This window comes from Bacillus rossius (genome assembly GCF_032445375.1).
Source record: "Bacillus rossius redtenbacheri isolate Brsri chromosome 4 unlocalized genomic scaffold, Brsri_v3 Brsri_v3_scf4_2, whole genome shotgun sequence".
NCBI lineage: Eukaryota > Metazoa > Arthropoda > Insecta > Phasmatodea > Bacillidae > Bacillus > Bacillus rossius.
Window position 1 is genome coordinate 38,681,351 of NW_026962011.1, and position 20,571 is coordinate 38,701,921.

General features: G+C 36.4%; 1 protein-coding gene across 6 annotated transcripts in view; it reads right to left on the bottom strand.

Moving 5' to 3' along the window:
* Positions 1-20,571, bottom strand: part of LOC134542098 (E3 ubiquitin-protein ligase UBR4) — a 166,287-nt gene that overhangs the window by 126,342 nt on the left and 19,374 nt on the right. For 3 of the 6 annotated variants that reach the window (XM_063386036.1, XM_063386037.1, XM_063386039.1), the window contains exons 9-14: positions 17,060-17,306; positions 11,322-11,442; positions 6,789-7,000; positions 5,455-5,623; positions 3,502-3,716; positions 2,581-2,704 (exon numbers count right to left, since the gene is read on the bottom strand). In XM_063386036.1, coding sequence (XP_063242106.1) covers positions 2,581-2,704; positions 3,502-3,716; positions 5,455-5,623; positions 6,789-7,000; positions 11,322-11,442; positions 17,060-17,306 — 1,088 coding nt within the window. The remainder of the gene's footprint in view (positions 1-2,580; positions 2,705-3,501; positions 3,717-5,454; positions 5,624-6,788; positions 7,001-11,321; positions 11,443-17,059; positions 17,307-20,571) is intronic. The other 3 variants (XM_063386042.1, XM_063386040.1, XM_063386041.1) reach the window with 2 other exon arrangements.

Genomic DNA, 20,571 nt, shown 5'->3' on the forward strand with positions numbered 1-20,571 from the left:
GCAGGTCAGCCCTACTACTGGGAGACCGCAGAGCCAAACCAGCCGCAGCCCGTAAGTAGGCATTCGACGAGGGACACTGGGAGCCACTTTCAGGGCATCCCAAGGTGGGGGAGAATCCTACCTAACCCTCTTAGGAACCTCCAGCCAGAAGTTACTCGCGCCAGTCAGGCCGATCCCTTCGCACCCAGGCAGCAAACTAAGGATTGACGCTTAAGGCCATTCTGGAGGAGCCAGAGAAGAGCCAGCCACGCGACATATTATACAAAGAGATTACTCACATTTTAGCACCCTGCTGTATTTTCTTCATTATATACATACGGAAGTTCGTTAAATAACATAATACATTTTAAATATGTCACTTTACATTATAGCGTCCCTTTCAATGACCTGCAGTCTGTGTTTTGTTTTATGTCTAGAGACCGGAAAAATTCGCAAATTCATTTCGCGATAGGCTAAAATACAAATAGTTATACCTCAGTGCTGCCTCTGCTATTGGCTCACTACTCACCTGGATGACTCTGGGCCAATGAGAAACACCCGACCAAATCTTTATCGAATCTCAGGCTGCTACGTTGGGACGTCTCAAAAGACAGCAGCCAATGAGTGGGTGGCATTTGACCGAGAGTACGCAGAACTATGGAGTTCATCCTACAGGTCATTGAACCCGCGATTTTTTCCTGTCCCTAATAATGTGGTATTTTAGTGATGAGCGCTCAAACATTTTTTCACACAACTTTTGATAACTGTTCTTACATTCATTTTTGATTTGAAGTGTAACATTTCTAGTTGCGAAATATTCTTAGTCTTTGGATTTATTATGGTCTTAGGTTTGATTTAAAAATGAAACAACTAATGGATAAATCTTCACTGCATTACAATCAGTACTCCCATCTGTAGCTAAAGCAAATGGTCCACTTACTAAAGATTCAACAGTTTCAATTTAGTGTCACCAGCCATATACTTACTCCTCTCCACTAAGGCAGATGTTTTTGTTCTCGCACAGCTGTATTTCCGTGCAATTCTTGAGTCCGGAAACATAGCTCTATACAAATTACCCGAATGATCGGCTACTGCTATCAGTAAATTGTGTTCTACCAAAAAACTTGTAAACAATAACTCTGCGTTTGTTACTTTCGTTTCTTCAGATATAGCGAAAAACGATATAGATTTATTGCTCGTCACGGCTTTAAAATGTTCTGCATGTTTCTTTGATTCTATATGCCGTCTACAGACATCCCTTCCACCATGCACAATCGAAAAGTCACACGTGCATGCATTACAAAACGCGTGGCGTTCCAAAACATTTGAAGATGACAAGCAAGGACATTCTTTTGAATAGTTTGGCGAAAGTTCTGAAGAATAACGTTCTTTTTTTTTTTGCCCCAGACACACATTGTTCTGTCACACGCTTCATTTCTACAATCGGCACTGAAGAACACAACACTATCGAACAACATAAACAGGTTTCATGTCTGTAGACACGACAAAAACACTTTGATGAAAAAAATGGCTTTCGAGAAAGTAATTAACACAACACAGGTTAGCCAAAGTACCGTACAAAAATTATCGTGATGTAAGTAGCTAACAAACGAAAAGTCCGAGAATATGTACTAGTTGTATCGTTCAACGGACGTAATACCGTACCATTTCTATTACAAAACACAATAATTAATCTACTTATTTCGACAGTACATGCGCACACTTACTAGTTCCGTTATCTGCGCAACCACGTGATGTATTCGAACTGCGTTCACGAAACACGCACACCAGAAACGGAATTTTTTTCCGTTACCGTGCAGCACAAAGCCTCGTTTCCGTAATAAACCAGCGATGTTCCGTAATTCGGTGTTAAATTCAAATTCGTAATAATTACGGAAAATCCGTAATGGTTGGCAGCTCTGCCGAAATATACACGACACAAAAAATTCCCGGTTATTAAAAAAATCCCTGATAATTCCCGATCAACGTGATTTCCCTGATAAATCCCGGTTTTCCCGGTTTTCCCGGTGAGTGGCCACCCTGTTTGTTAATTTTTGTACATCTCTTTTGTAGACTTCTCTTTTCTAAATGCTCTGAACTCTTCAGCCGATTACATACATAATCAACATTTTTTATTGGCCTAGTTACTTGAAATATTAAGTCATGCATGTTAAGAGCATGAGAATATGCACGGTAACGTGGAAAATAGATGTATAGATATCAGAGAAAAAAAAATGAAGTTTAATGATTCATAAGTGTTTAGCTTATATGATCGTAAAACTAATCAATCTTTAGAAGAAACGTGTTCCAAAATTCAAGCTTTCTGATCAGGTGGAGCATTGAAATGGAATATTATGACCTATGTAAAGCATTTGTAAATCACTCGCCAAGTTGACAGACTAACAGATGAATGATGAAAGAATGATGGACATGACATAACCTATATACCTGTTTCTTGCATTTTTATTTTCAATAATGTAATAAATGTAATAGTTTATGTATTAATTTTAGTAAATACCAGAGAACACAAATGACAAAACTGGACTAATTTTAAAATTTACTCTACATTTATATCTACTGTACATTTTAGAAATTACTTACCTTCATTTTCAACTTCAAAAGAGTTTGGTGGATTTCGCACATTATCAACAAGCGTATTCAAAAGACGGTGCCAAATATTGATTATGGCAGATTCTTTTTCAATTGACGGTTTCAGCAACAAGACCTGTTGACAGAAAATTAATAAAACCACACATTAAAAAATTTGTTCCCATTATTTTTATTTAAACTATATTTGTAAATTAGGGATGGTACTTTATAGACAGACAGACAGTGATACAAAGGAAAACAATTTATTAACATTTTATGTTAGATATGGCAAAGGGAATGATAAACATCATTTTTACCTTAAGGTTTACTTTATTATTACTTACGTTATTTTTAAAGATATTTTAATGCTGAGGAGAACTTGTGCGAACCACCATGTCGAAAAAAAAATGTTATGTGCACTGTTCTAAGAGTGTTTTGAAGGTGTACGCCTACGCATACCATTATTTTTATTTTGAATGGGGATGGAAGCTAATCCCACAATAAAATGAAACTTCAGATCTTTACCCTCATGAGCTATTATCTTTGAAAGATTTTTGCAATGGGAGTGCATGACTTAATGTAAGTTTTTTGGACATACGCCATTGCTGAGCACTTTTTCTGTTGAAGAATACTAAAAAAATAAAATAAAGATAAATAAATAAATAAAAAATACCCAAAAGACAAAAAAACACAAATTAAGAAAAAAAATTGCTGTTGTCAACAGAGTATAAACACCACAAAATATTCCATAACAGGAATATGGTCAACAAACAAAGAAAAACAAAGATAAAAAAAATTTATTAAGAGAACGAAAAAGTTAACGTGTCTTTTGGGTATTTTTGTTTATTTATTTTTATTTTATTTTTTTAGTTTTCTTCAACAGAAAAAGTTCTTAGCAATGGCGTATGTCCACACGAGCTGGTCGCTGGTTACCTGTGCCAGCACGGCCAAGGTGCGGGGGTACACCTGCAGGGGCCAGGTGGTGTCGTGCGACCAGGGGCTCACGAACAGGTAGCCCAGCATCGTGCTCTGGAGCCCCTCCGCCAGGACGTTCCGGGCCAGCAGGTTGTGGGTGTAGCGCGTCAGCGACCGGGAGAACGACGCGTACAGGCCCCGCAGCTTGGCTCCGAAATAGACTGATATTGTGCCTGCGGTGACAAACCCCATCACTGCACACGTCGAACACTCGAGGAAATGCCCAAGAAGGAATTTAAGGCTGTATTATATTATTACAACCATAAGAATTTAACTGATGTCAACTTCTTTAAAGTTATTTGCCATCACGCAGGACAAAATCACTCACAAAAAAACATGCTAAACACCAGGGATGACAGAAAAACCAAAAATGATACAATAAATAGGCACTAAGTTTGACATCCATGAAAATAACACATCCACAGTTGTGAAAGTTACTTGCACCGGCAGAAATAAAACAGGTTTTAAACAGCACTCTTGCCAACAAGCAAATGACCACGGACACCCAGACATACGGTGCAAAGCACGCAAGAGCTCTGCCAGGGGTAAAGATGGTCCCCACACCCCTACAAGATTCATGGCGGCGGCATCCCCTTTGTTCTGCTAGCACATCCTTCTTACATGTGGGTAGGGGAGGTCCAGCACTGCTAACCCATTCAAATTACTTTCCATTCGAATGCTGATAACCTCTACTGTGGTTAACTGACAATATGTAATGAGTATCTTCTATGGAGGTTTATCTTCTTTTAAGTTGAATAATTAGTGTTGATTTCTTAGTTTCATTCATCTTCTGCTCTTATGAGAAGAGTATTAATAGAGAAATTAAAACTTGATGATGGTTGTAAGTACTTGACTGTTAAAAATAATAAAATTACTTCTTACAAGTTAACATACACTACATACTTACCGATTGTTTAAAACATATCTAAAATTCAACGGGAGAAGAGCTAGTTAATTTTTTCTATAGGATTCCTTCAGATAGAAACATAGGTAACATAACTGTAACAATCCAGGCCTCCGACTAGCTCCATTGCACATACATAAACACTTCAAGACTTTTGATGGGCACTGAGAATAATTAAAGTTCCATAGAATATTACTTTTCGAGGTTAAGTCAACTTATCTTAAAGATGGTCTTGCTTAAATAAAAGAATTCACAAATAAAGTTTGTTGATTAATTTTTTTTTCCTTTACTAAACACACTGAACATGGCCGCCATTCTACGACACAATAATATTTACAATAAGAAAAACACACAAAATCTTGCGGTACAAAAAAAAATTTGTTAAACAAATCAGTTCATCACTTAGGAACTATTTAATTATGGTTCATTAACGAAATCCCAGTCGCTTGTGACGTACCGTACAAATGGCCAAGAGTCCATTGTCTGCATGGCTTGGCTCCCAATTTACAAAAAAAAAGTCTCCGCTCTAGACCTATGCTGCTGCCTGCGAGTTATAATTAACTGTCCGAAATTAGGTTAAAAACAGGGTAGTCCAGATCAGAGGCATGACATTCTTCAAGCCACTACATTAATATTAAATTAGGAAGCCACCACACAACACCTAATCTCGCAGTTACCCTAGTAACAACTAACCTAGCCACCTACAACTACACCTTCTTGCAACAGGAAGAAGCTGGACTCATGTCATGAAGCCATCAACAACCAATCACAGAACATCTTACTCTTTCGACCAGTTACAAAACCCTTTCTGGCCGTGAAAATGAAACATGACCTCTCAAATGAAGAAACAGCCATTATTTACATACTGATATACGTAACAACTAACCAGCATATTATTTGTTATTTCTGATTAAAACATAACAAATCTCTATCTCTAATAAACTTATTCAGAAAGTGGGGAGTATCCTGGGTTGTCTAACCTTAAAAAGCATGATACACTGACACACCTGTTTCTGTCCGTGCAGTCTCGCGGTCCAGGTCACGGATGATGGCTGCCAAGATTACTATCTGTTGCTCTGCTAAGCCTGTTTGTACGTATCGCATCACATAAGGTGATTCACTGTTCAAAAAGTACTTATCCATGAACTGAAATATCTCTGATGCCAATAGAATGTACTGAAACAAAATCCATGATTTCATTACTGCATAATTAAAATGCCATTTGATAGAAATGTAATCACAAGAGCATTTTCAAAATTCAAACCTCAGTATCAAAACCACAAATGAACTTCACCACCAGCATGTTACAATGTACATTAGAATCAATACTTTTCTACTAACCCATGACAATACAATATACAAGTTAAGATGTTGCTACTCTTAATTGGTTGTCACAATATAAAACATATAAGTTACCAAATTCCACTTTAAAATGCACTAAAAATAAGAATCACATCATTGAAACCCTCAAAAGAAAACAAGATGTAACAAAGAGAAATTGCTGATTTAATCAGATATGTTGTTAAGCATTCTGATTAAAGTAAACTAAATAAAAATACTTTAAAGGTGATTTAGTTTCTTGATATGCCAGTAATTGTTTTTTTTAGACAGTTACATTTGAAGTTTTATTCTAAAATCAATTAAAATCATTCAATAAAATTGAGTAAAAGTTTAAATAAGCTAAAACCTCACTTTACCTGGAAACAGTTAAGTAAAGTGCATGAATAACTAGGGTTCAACATTGTAAATACAAGCTAATATAATCACTTATTTCAGTTAACAACATTTTAAAAAAAAATTCCCATTTTTTGTGAAATGCATTGGTTTTCATGGTATTTTGTGGGTCAAAAAATTTTTTTTTCAAGATCAACATGTAAAGTAGCATGTTTTGAAAATCAAAGCTAATTGGAACTTAAATGAAAGGTTGGTTGGTAAGGTTAATTAGGTTACCAACATAAAAAAAAAAACTTTCAAATTTTAAATATTTTAAATATAATTAATGATTGCAGCTGACTTAGCCTAATCAATCTTTCACTTTAGTATTATTTTTAAAATTTCCCAAAGCCACTACACTACACATTTATGAACTTTTTCTTTACCTATGTATTTGTTACTTGATATGAATCTGAATTTGATATTAGTATTTGAGAATAATTTGGTATTCGTATTTGATTTGAACTAAAAATCTGATATTCGTACAGGCCTCTACTTATTAGTTTAAGTACTTACTGTCCAACTTGAACTCAAGTCAACACAAAGTGCAAATAACAACTTTACTCAATGACTTGAATGCAACTTCTATTGAATATGATGCTACCATAGTAAAAAAAAAATGACTCACCCCATCAGGTTCTCCTTTCTCTGGCACAATTGAGCCCGCTCTCCGAGTCTGCTGTTTTCCGTTTCCTTCAACATTCTCCCCATTGGCCTGAGAGCTCTGAGTCCCAGAAGGTGTCTCCGGAGGAGCGAGGGTTTCCTCGAACCAAAGACCCAGTATGGGCTCGCTGTCATCATCTGAGATTTCATTGGAACACAAGTAAATCTCATGAAACTCTAGGGCAAAAATGAATCATATCAGAATAACTTAGAATTTTAAAAATATAATTGAGCAAGTGGCAACTCAAGTACTATAGTAATATAGTAAACTAGTTCTTTTGAAATTTCATAGAAAGTGTTACAGTCAAACCTCATTAATACGAATCCGCTTAGTACGAAATTCCCGTTTATGCGAAGTACTTTCACAGTCCCAGAAAATAAGGTATGCTTTCCTATGTTATTCATTACTTTTAATACGAAATACAGTTAATAGAATTACGAAGTTGTTTTGATCCCTCAAGTAGCTGTTAACGTGTATAAGTAAACGGTTAATACGAATTTCACAGCCGAAGTCTAAAGTAAATCACGTCTTCATAACCCAACCGTCATGTAAACAAACGTGTCTCTAAAGATAAGATGTATGTATCCTACAGCGCAAAATGGTCTAAAAACAAGATGAACAGTTCAACTCTAGTGGCGATGTTAGTAACTTAACTATAAAAGATGCCATGTTGTAAACGGAAAACGAAAAGGAAATTACTCTATACCTTATTAATAGAGCCAAGATTATATGGTTTTATTTTGAACCTGATTTCGTCATTTAAAACCACACATTTCGTCGTTATTTCGTCTTTTAAAAAAATATGGCTTTTTTAAGCTATTCATGGTACTTACACAATATATTTCACGATTGTGACATAAAAAATAGCAGTTGGGCCTATTGTGTTGTTTAGAATCACATGTAATCAACATTTTAATGTTATGGTTAAACATTTTCTCTTAAAAAGTACCATACATTCTCAGGAACCGTCAAAAAAATCTGATATTTTGGCACCAAAACAAAAATACATGGGGAAAAAATTGTAAAACTCACAAAAGTTTTTAAAAAGCCATTATTTAACACGCAGCATATATTGTGTGTGGGTTTATTATAATCGTACTAATGTTCGTATAAGAGAAAAAAAAAAAGGACATTCTGCATTCTGCTTAAGAATACGGTAGCAGTAGCTTGTGCAACGTAAGTGGGAGCGCGGGAATATCGTCCAGACAGGCTGGCGGCAGCACAGGCGGTGGATGCATGACGTCATACGGCTTACCTCTCCTTCCCTTGTCCAGACTTCGAGGGTCATCCCTCCCAGGCATACAAACCACCGTGTCTCTCTCCCCCTCCTCCCTCATCGTCCTTTGGCATGTGAAACTGTCAACATCCTTCCTCCCCTTCTCCAAACTGCGTGCAACGAAAGCAAGGTTTGTATAGTCCATTTCTGGTAAAATGAAAAATTTTTAAGGGGCGACAGCCATTTACCGTTAATTGTTTTGATACAATTTGTTTGTTAGTTACACAACATTATTTCTGCTGGAAAATCACTGAAACTTCAAAATTTCTTTAATGGAAAAATTTAGCAGGGCCGTAAAAGTATTAATTTTTACCGCAAATGAACTATACTCTCCCTTCCTGCCGGACAACATTCTCGGCGCATGACGCATGGCAACTACAGTAGTGTGCCGCGCACAGCCACGAAAAACCTACACGATTTCCAAACTACACTAGATATCCGACTGGAGTCTGTTTACGAAAAGCATTTAAGAATTTGTTAATCCCCAACTGGTTCTTTTGATATTGGATCAAGAGGATTTAGAGGAGATAAAATGGCTAAAAGGCATGTCTTCGAAGTTTTAGGTGTAAAAAACTCGTTACAAATTTCTTGAAAGTATCAAAGGGAAATGCATTACACATTTATATCTTTATTTTTCCAGCATATAATGTTACGGTCACCGCTCAAATTTCACAATTATCTGACGGGAACTAGATGACTGCGCGCCAGTTCAGAGCCGCGCTAGAACTATCATTGAGCGTCGCTCTTATCATCCCGCTTTACTAACACACACGCTGACCAGACAGCGCCCTAAAGCTGATTAGAGGAAGCACGTAGAAATGCAAGGCAGGAAATTCTTCCAGTTTATCAACCAGGACCCGGGCAAGTCTTGACTATCAAGCTTTTCACACTAAAATATAACAGACTTGTATTGTGTAATTTCGGTGTTATATAGAGGTTTTCTTAAAAATCGCTTTTTTCGCATTTTCCATATAAATTCGCGGAAAATTTCACGATTTCGCAATTAACCATATAATCATGGCCCTACTTATTAATATTAGTCGTCGGAAGTGTACATACGTAGAAGTTTAAACAATCTATGGAAAAATGTTCTGATATTTTCCATTGTTCACGCACGTGTGTCTTAACCTCAATTTTGAGTGCGATTTGTTTCGTAATATGACTGCGAAACGTAAACGCTACGACCTTACATTGCAAGCTAAAGTTAAAATTATCGAACAAGTAGACAATGGAGAGAGAACGAAAACTGAAATTGCGAGAATTTAACATCCCGCAATCGTCGCTGTTGACAATACTAAAAAATCGTGAAAAGATTGAATATGCTTTTGCGAGTTCGTGCAAAATATCAACAAGAAAAAGAATGCGCGGCCCAAAACATCAAGAAATGGAAGCTACCTTGTTGCAGTGGTTTGAAGAAATGCGTGCAGCAAACTTGCCTATTTCTGGACCTATTGAAGGCAGACTACCTAGCATTGAGGTTAGGAATTTCAGACTTCAAGTTCAGCAATGGTTGGCTACAACGGTTTAAGGATCGCAACAATATTGTAGGCAAAACTATGTGTGGGGAGTCGGCAGCAGTAGATACGACCAAAGTTAAAGATTGGATGCAGACTGCTCAACCAATACTTGATCAGTACTGGCCTTTGATAAGCTTTGTAATGTGGTAAACAATGCCTATAAGAAAAAAATAGTGCAACCAGAATTGATGCTTTTTTTAAACCAAATGTTTGAATAGAAAATGTGTCATTAATGCAAGTTTATTAAAGTCTGTATTATGATTTATTCTGTAAGTGTTGCATTGTGTTTGTTTTCTTCAGTGTTTACAAATTGTTATGCATGTAGTGAAGCAAGCTTATACTACCAACAGTGTAAATAATTTTCTTTATGGTTGTAAATATAGGCATTTAAAGTTCAATCAATTTTTTTTTGTCATGATATCCCAATAGTTTGGTTAATACAAACCCTCGTTAATACAAAGTGCTAAAATTATGGTCCCTTCAGGTTTGTAATAATGAGGTTTGACTGTAACATACATGATCAAATATCAATTCAGACTTTTATTCTGGAAATAAATTTATGGATTAAATGATAAATATTAGTAAAAAAAACTTTATTATTATTTCATATTAATGTTAGTCAGGTGTGGGATTTTTCACTGTAATTGAGAAAAACTGAATTTTGCAAGCACAATTTATTCTATATTTATAGCAAATACTTTTTAAACAGCAGAGGAAAACTTTCATCATACTGCAAATCTAGCAAACATTCTGCAAAATGTAGCAACCGAGGTTACTGCTCTTCCAACTTAGAAAATAACTTTACCTACGATTTATTATATTATAGTCAGAAATAATACATGGTTAGATTTTCTGGTATGATTAATAAAAATAACTGTTTATTCCTTCAAGAGGGATTCGTGCATTTGCAAGATGTTTGATGAACATAGTTCAGTGTGAAATATTTATTTTAATATTCTCCTGCTTAAATTCCTTCCTTTACAAAAAAAATAAATATTTATGCTATTATTCAATTAGAGAGCCAAGTACAAAGGGGTTCTCTAAAGTTAAACAAAATCTAAATTTTAACCTACAGCTCCGAAGCATGAACAGTAGGTCTGTATGAATATTCAAATTTTCAATCTGCTAGCTACCAGATGAATAGATAATACAAAGAAATCTGACAATATATGTAAACTACTTTTTTTACTTTGTTGTGAACTGTATATTATGTTTTTCAAAAAGCAGAGATAATGTAATAATACGAGTAAGAAAACGGTAAGAAATAGCACCAATGCTTTTAAGCAACTACAATTTATTTTTCTCTTTCTTTCCAAAACAATTTTAAGTTAATTCTTTTGGAAATATTTTTTTTTCAGGGATGTGGTTGCTTACTGTAAGAACTAAATATTAATAACAATGAATTGAAATAAATCACTGGCCACATGCTAATCTCAATACCAGTTAACAGACACTCCCCTAAACCGCTGACTGTTTTTTGGACAATCTCCTGTTACATCATGTCTCAGGTTTATTAATAATGCAAAAAACTTTGAAACTCTGATGGAAATATTTCACTCAAGAGAACAGTTGTGTTGAATATCATCTACAAAAGCTGATTTCACAAAGGTAAGAAATACATACACTTCAAATTTAATTCTATACAACTAATTGATTCAGTATTACTTAATTAAAATAAAACTGCCACTATTATAAGATACATACCATCATCACCAGAGCTCTCATCTGAACAGCTGAAATCATCCTCAAAATACGTTGTGGAGTCTGAGGTACTGAAGGTGTCTCCTTCAGGTGGATGTTTTTGGATTCTTTTTAGAGTGCATGCCTAAAAAAAAATAATAATAATGTGACATGAAACAAAAGAAGAGGTTAAAACTAACTCCTTAAAGGACCAAGCACCCATATAAACCCAAACCAAAATATAACATGCAAAACAAGCTATCACTATGCTCAGAAAGCATTCGGGCATGTAGTGGGATTTATGATAGAAAACGAAGATTTTTTGTGTTGATTTAGTACTTTTGAAGCGGAAAATGCTGCTAAATTCCATGATATACCGTGTTATATATCGCATAAGCATTGCACATTTTATACTAAAATCAAGTTTGAAAAGAAGGGGTGCAACGTATATTCGAAAAAAAAAAAAAACAATTTTGTAAGGTAAAATTATTCATAAAAACAAAACCAATCTATGGAAAGTACGTTTATTTAAAAAGTGGAGTATACAAGAGCATGCCAAACAATTTAAATTAATAAGTAATGCAACAAAAAACTTTCCTCAACTTTAATAGAAAAACATATTTGCCCCGAATGCAAGTGCGAACTAACGCGTAACTATTGTCGTAGTACACAACACGAAAGAGTGCGGGCTAACAAATTTGTTAACTCTGCACTCGATAGAGCGCACATTGCATGCAATCAGCGAGATATCGATATGCAACTAAGTGTGTGCGTTCTATACGGGAAGCAACATAACCAAACATGAATGATGCTAACTAGCGCTGGCTACATTTTTTGTAAGTGGTACACCATGGCGACGCAAACGAGCAGATAAAGGTTATAATGTATAAAAACATCTTTAAAAGAAAATTTACACATCAGACAACTTCGAATTCCCGTTAATTAAATAAGTACAGTAGAACCCCTGTCATACACTTTTCAACGGAGGGCACAAAAATAGTGTATGATGCGTGAAAGTGTATGAAAAGGGAATGGCAATAATAAAATATTTTTCCAATCTAGCATACCAGCATAATGTCAGATTAAACATAAATACATGTGTGTGAATAATTGCATTATATTAATGAAAGATATGAATTCATCAATATATATACATATAATAGAACCACCAGAAATGTAAAATACAGTCCATAATAAAGTAAAGCTGACATGAGAAACAGTGGCCTTACAAAATGTTATGAAGTCCTTTCTTGAAGAGGGGGGAGGGGGGGAAGGTCACCAAGCCTAAATTAGAAATAAAAAAAATTAGAAATTTTTTATTGTTTGTTCCATTTTACAAACAACTTTATGCAACAGAACAATTTTAAATAAAATTTTAAAGAAACGTAAAATACAAAACAATCCGATCGTAAGAAAACAATAACAAACAGGTATATTCAGTTCAAAGATTAATGAATTCACAAATTATGAGATCCATGCCTTGGTAAAGCGCGTGCACCATTTTCATCATCATTGCTAGTTTGAGCTTGAGCCACTAGTCTCGCTTGGTGATGGCCATAGATGCTACTAGTGAAGTGCACAGTCTTCCTGATACTATCCATATCTATGGTGCGATAAAGTTATTTTCTTACGTTTGCAAAGGTAAACAATGGTTATTCAAAATTAAAGCATTAAAACGTAGTTTATAAGGAGGAATATAAAAAAACATTTGTGAATTTTAGGGCTTTTCCGCTTCGTAAAAATGTGTGAAACGGAAAATTAATGATTATATAAGTGTATGTTCCGGGAAAGTAAACCATTGTACATATACAGTAAAACCTCCATTAACGAATATTCTATTTAACGAAAAACCCCATGCAACGAAATAAAATTTTGGTCCCGCTGAACCTCCATAAGATCAATGCAGTTTTAACCTCTAAATACCGAATTTTATTTGTTCCGAAATAGTGTAATTCCCTTTACAACGAACTACCGCTTTAGAAAAACACGCAAAAATAAACATTTCCTTCAAGACATTCACTATTTTTTTTGCATTCACTGCTTAAAAATACGTGCGTATAACCTTAAAATAATATGCATCAACGCGGAAGACAATAAATAAACAAAGCATCATGGATAACACACGTCGTTGGTCGTGTATACATGCCACACTTTGTTCAAAATGGCGGGTACATTTAGCGCTAGTGGCGGAAACCTCCCGTACCATCGCTCTGGCAAGACGAACAACTAATATATTTTGTGTTTCTATGGTTAAAGATGCGCACACGCAAATATTTTTAACTATGGTGTAGTACAATTTCCGTTTTTTCAGTTTTCACTGTTTATTTATTTCCACACGTAGTTGCGGAAATCAACACGGTACTACTGAAAAATGAATTCGAATCCTAAAAAGCGGCAACAGATTGACATTAAAATAAAATTAGAAATTTTAAATGCAGTTGATGAGGGTGAAAAAAAAAGTGATATAGCGAAACGTTTCGACATCCCGGCGTCTACACTTTCGACCATATTATCTAACCGGGAACAGATCGAAAACAACGCTTCTCTGGTAGGAACTAATCGAAAACGTGTGAAAGTGTGTAAAAACGATGATTTGGACAAGATGCTATTTGACTGGCTAATGGAGGCTAGGGCATCAAACATCAACGTCTCTGGGCCGATTCTACAAGAAAAGGCACGCCAGGAAGCACTGGGGATGGGAATTGATAATTTCCAAGCATCAAATGGTTGGCTTTCTAAATTTAAAAGCCGCTGGAATCTAACTTCACTGAAGGTATGTGGTGAAGAAGCTGGAGTTAACCCCGAAATTCTCGCAAGCTGGCAACCCAAACTTGAAGCTCTGTGTGCTGGCTATAGTGTAAAAGACATTTTCAATGCAGATGAAGCTGGCATATTTTTCAACATGATCCCAGACAGGACTCTCAGCCTAAAAGGTCAGGCATGTCATGGTGGCAAGAAAAGCAAAGAGCGTTGCACTGTTCTGTTTTGTGCAAACTCAGATGGGACTGAAAAGCTTACACCTCTTGTGATAGGGAAATATGCTAAGCCACGATGTTTTAAAAACATTAAGAAATTGCCATGCATTTACAAAAATAATGGTAATTCATGGATGACTGCTTCTGTTTTCCAAGATTGGCTGTTTAGTGTTGATGCACGTATGGGTGTAAAAAACCGCAAGATCCTCCTATTCATCGACCAGTGTAGTGCACATAAAGTGCCAGAACCAAAGAAACTCAGAAATATTACTGTGAGATTTTTTCCAGCAAACTGCACCAGCAAGTTACAGCCCTTAGACCAAGGTATCATATGCCAGGTCAAGCGCTTGTATCGGCATCAATTAGTACAGTATCTACTGAGGGAAATGAGCTGCAAAAAAGACATCAAGTCTTCAAAATGGAACATTCTGCAGGCAATGCACAGGATTTGCCAAGCCTGGAACACTGTGACAGCAGACACCATTGCAAAATGCTTCAAAAAAGCAGGGTTTCCAGTTCCTTGTGAATCAGATGATGACATGCCTGAAGTGCCTGCAGAGTGGTGTGAAGTGTCTTCAACATTACGTTGTGAAGAAGTAGGCTTCAATGATTTCGTTGAGTGTGACAATGCCTTGGCAATCTGTCACCCCACTGAAATTCAAGGTGAAACAAGTGGTACCACAGCCAGCGTTGAAGAGGAGAGTGCAGTATCTGAGGAAGATGATCCAACTTTACCAGACACAGAAGGGGAAGAGATAAAACGTCCGAGTAGTGCTGAAGTGAACAGTGCATTGAAAACTTTAGAGAACCTTCTTCTTCTCTCTGATAATATTCAAGAAAACATGGCCATGTTTACTAAACTTGAAGTAGCAGTCCAGGCAGAGCTTCAGAACAAGAGTAAACAATCTAGGATTGATGACTTTTTTAAGAATAGTTCTGAATAAGATGTTTGCTGCATATGTATCACTGTAAATATTGTATATAATTGTATAAATTTTTAGTGATTTATTTCAACCTTATTAAACATGCCATTAAACAAGTGTATTCTATGTACTTTTTCATGTTTAATTCCTCATATCGTACTAAACAGTCATAAAGACAGTTCTAGTCATTTATGTGAAGCTTTATGATGACTAGAAATATATTGTGCAAAACCTCCATTTAACAAACCCCTTTAACAACAAACACAACAAATTTTGGTCCCTTGAGATTTGTTAAATAGAGGTTTCACTGTAGTACTTTCAGCGGGACCAAAATTAATCGGCGTATGACACAGGAAAATGTATGAAACAGGAACGTATCATTGAGGTTCTACTGTAAGTGGTAATGTCTGAAAAAATATTAGATTTCTACTTTAAAATACATTGTTTTATATGGAAAAAAATCCCTACATAATGCACTCTGAATCTAACAGCGGGACCAAAAACATTATGCCACGTTTACGAGAGGTTTCTTTTTGACGCCCTAAAATATTGGTGCGAAGATTATGTGTGTGTAACGATTATGCGATAAAAGAGGGCAACTGCATTTAGGTGCCATTTGGTTTATTTAATTGCATTTTGGTGTTATACGGTGAATCAACATGCTTTCCTGTGTTATTGGGGGCTTGCTACCATTCACCATGTAATCTTATCCCTAGTTACAAATCAGACACACTGTTCCGAATTGTTGTGTATATACAGAACCCTGTTATAATGTTCCTGCATATGTTTTCCTGCTTATGATGTCATATTTTTAAAGTCCCAATATTTCCCTCATAAGGACAATGTATTAATTTCCTGCATATAACGTTCATAAATAGTGTAATTTCCTGCTTATAATGTTTGCTTTCTAACATTCAATAAATGGGGAAAAAATGTTTTAAAACCAAATTATTCCAACACTTACGATAAAAAGTTTCCGTTATGCATGTTTATGTTTACAATCACTGCCATACAATACATGAAGTTTGTTAAAATACAATTTTATGCAATATACTGAAGGTACACAATGTTCATAGTTACGTGTCAATTGGCACCCTTAGTCAACTCTTCTCTTCCTTGCCATTCCAGTGGGTATTCAGATGCACGTACATAGTCCTACGATATTTAGGTTGCCAACCATTGAGCGAGGGCATAACTACAAGTGTTTTCAATTTTTTACAAATATTTTTTTTTTCTCATTCATACGTAGGAATCCCAAAATTAAACATTTTCAGGTGGCAAAGGAGTAGATGTTCTCACTCTTAATGTTGTCATCATGAATCGTGAGACAATTTTACAAAAAATGTGGCAGTGTATCTTTAAAGACAAACAAAATTTAACCAGGGAACAAGACGACGTTGAAAAATTGTTGGCTTGTTTCAGAAAATTCATGTATAAAGTATACTATCTTTGGTTTTAACATTAAAGTTGTTTACATAGCTTGGTGAGTCCATTGGTACAAAGTTCGAACAAGGTTGAGTGCTAAATTGAGATTTCCTGCTTATAACGTTTTTTTTCTTGCGCTCCCTTGAAAAACATTATAACAGGGTTCTAATGTAGTTTGAGCATGTTTAGTGTATAGACTTTGAACATTTTAAACTACCCGCCCTTCAGGGCATCGTGGTCGGTCACCCTGGAGCGGGCCAGGAAGTAGGTTGGTGCACCTGCGCACAGGAAGAGGACAGTCTTGATGATCGACATGGCGGCGGGCGGACGTTGGTTACCATCGCGAACTGTTTTTCAATCGGACTATGGTCGTTTACAGATGTTGCGTCCGCTAATTATTATTTCAGTCCGCATCCCCTCGTGCAACACACGCACGCACCTTCCTGTAGCTGACGGTGGCCAGGTAGAAGAGCAGCTGGTTGAGCGGCGCGGCGCCCAGGAACCTCGCGGCCCGCCGGAGGGCCGAGGCCTGGCCCGAGATGCGCAGCGGGGCCGGCTCGGGCTCGGGGCCGGGCCCCGCCTGGGCGCCGCTCACGCTCTCCACCTGCAGGTCGTCGAGCAGGGCCGCCATCATGCCCAGCGCCCGGCTCGCCAGCGCCACCGACAGCACCCCGAACCCTTGCTGACTGCGAGCAAGCACGACGTGCACCCACTCACACCTCCACGCCAGACAGTCACAATCACAAGCTCTACAGCACAGGGAAGATTGCAAGTGGGTTTGTTTTTTTATACAAATCTACGAAGATTTTCTCCGAGCTGGATGAAGTTATTCATACCCTACATTCAAAATAAGGGGAAAAGTTATGTTGTTATGTTTAATCCTCGGGACTCTCCCGACGTACTAAAGGAAAACATTGTTTACCATAAAACCTCGCAATATGAAAATCGACATTTAGTTTCCCACCTGAGGCAGCGACTACACGGATGGAATGGGAATGACAGCCGGCTGCCCTACCTAAGGAACAGACTTGTCGTTCTAGCCAGGCCTGAAGAGTGCATTGAGGTGAGATGAGATGGGGGTAATGAGCAGCGACAGAATGAACCGGTAGGGCAACAGGAGTAATCCAAGGAAACCCACAGGCCACTGCAACATCCATCGCATTTTCCACTTCCAAAAACTCTGGGTCCAGCTCTCTACATACAGACAACTACTTTCTTAGAACTAGGGGTGATCCGATCACCACATTTGCCGATCATGCCGATGCCAGAAATGTGGTACCGATCATGCAGATTTTTTTGACCGATTAGTGCTTTTTTATTTAAGTTGGTTGTAAAATATGCTCCAAATTACTTAAGTTAAATATTATTTAAGATAAAGAATTTTACTTGAACCTACTCATTACTGAATACCCTAAACAAATAGGTTACATATATTTATAAGACAAACTTTTGATTTAGACACTGATTATTAGTTGTTCCCATAAACTAATCTGGAAATCTATTAATCCCTTTAAAAAAATCTATAACACACTGTTGACCAACTAATCATCATCGTCACACCATTCGAAAATGAATGTTTGTTTACATTTTTCCGCTTTTTGGCGCGATTTAAAATGCTTTCTGCTTGATATTAAGACGCTGTTCCAACTATATGCCAGCGCCCCCGGCTGACGTGGTATGGCCACTCACGTAAGGCTGTTCCAAACACTGCCACCGTTCACCCAATCATCTGCTTGCTTTTGTATTTATTAGGGATGGGTCGATTCGATTCTCCGATTCCTCGATACCACCGATTATTAAAAAATTTGGGTACTCAGTATCGGGTACTAAAAAAGGGCAAGGTAGGTTAGGAATCGGTTAAGTTAAGAAAATACAGTAGTAATATATTTTCGTCTGAACATTACTTACTTATTTTAATATATCTTAACTGCCGTATGCGCATAAAATTCCTAATAATGCTCATTATTATTAAATATTAATTTTATACGAATAAAAATAAATAAAAACAATGTTACCGGGCATGTTTAACCTCTAATTAAAACTCTACGATCGAAGAACATTATTCCTCACTCATGTATCAGACGTAAATAAATTGTAAAAAGACTTATTAATTTTATTTGCAGTTAAGAAAAGTCCATTGTTTTTTGTGAAGAAAGTGACGGTTATGAAACGAGATCACATCACGTGTCGTCACCATTTTAGTTGTGAGCCATTCAAGGATGATGGCCTCCACAAAATCTCTGGTGGCCATAAAATATAAAGTCAAGTCGAAACGTATCGATTCGTTGCGTATGGGACAAATTGTATAATGAAAGCAACAATCGATTTTAAAGAATTCTCTGGCCATACCGCCAACAGAGGCTCGTGTTTATTTCTTGCAAAGGAAAACCGTAATAATTACTAGAAAAACACTTGAAAATAGTTTTAGCAAAACAATATTTGTGCCAAATAAATAGCATAAATGCGCAACAATTCACAGTAACCTCAATAGCACGACGGTGAATTACGCCGTAATTCACCGTCGTGCTATTGAGGTTATTGTGAATTGTTTCGCATTTATGCTATTTATTTGGCACAAATATTGTTTTGCTAAAACTATTTTCAAGTGTTTTGCTAGTTTGTTAGTAAAAAAAATGTTCGCCGACTGTCGTTTCAAATTACGATGCGAATGGTCTGATATTGTATCAACATGTCTAAAGTTTGGGAACATTTTCGCATCAATAGTGAAAATGACAAATATGCAATTTGTAATCATGGTAGTGCGCAAATTTCACGGAGCGGTACTTACAAATCTACAACCAATTTAATGAAGCATTTGAAATCCCGGCACACATTACTACCAGAAAATATAGTCTTTGAAGAAAAACAAACTTTTGTTTACAGCACTGTCACCAACTAAGTTAAAAGGTACCACAGAAAAAAGTAGTGCTACCTTTGAACCCATTTTGAACAAAGATGTTATGTTATCGGCGTTATCGCCTGTTAAAAGAACCCTGTCTAAATGTTGAACTTCTTTGTGCACAGCCTAGTACTTACTAGCAAACAAACTTTATGTGAAGATGCTTCTTCACTGGTAATTGAAAAAAAAAAACCCTCAACATTTAATCCTAAGTTTATAATTATCCTTTATACATGTTATTATCATTATGTAATGCATTCAATTCTTAAGTAGTTGTAATTATGTGACCAGAATTACCAGGAATCGAAAACTGGAATGACTCGGAATCGAGAATCGAAATTTAGGAATCGGTACCGGTATCGGAATCGATAAAAATGTGTACTCAACCCATCCCTAGTATTTATCAGGTGTCGCTGTTCCAAGCTGATGTCAGTGCCCCGAGCGGTGTGCGTAGGCTTTAAAACTCGCCTGTTTGTCCAAACATTATGCCGGAAAGGAAAATAAACGATGTAGTTTTACATATTTTTACAGTATATTTTTGAGTTTAACATTATAACGTGAGCGTGTGTAAGCTTTTGTTTGCTTTAGTGAATTATGACTAATGTTCAGTGGCGGCCATGTTGCAGTGTTTGTTTACCAGTGACGAGACAAGTCTTTTACCCAGTACATATTTAAATTTTGCTTAAAAACACTGCGATTTCGCGTTTTAATACTAAATTTCGTGTAAAAATGCTGTGTTATGGCGATTTCGCGTAAAAACTGTAATTTACGGAGATTTCGCATTTATCGTCGTTTAATCACAATCGCGTAAAGAACAGGCCCCTATGCATGACTTATTAAATGTTTTGGTGTGCTTTTGTTAACTCTTTTTTAACAAACGTACTTTTCATGAATATGTTAATTTTTAAAGAATAACTTTACTTAATTTTTTTTCTGCAGAAAAGATTAAAACACGTAAGTAACGTAAATGTTACTTAAAAACGTCAAGCAACAGTTCTGAAGCAAAAAAATATGTCGGCGCTTTTGTGTTACGTTGAGATTTTTTTTGTCTT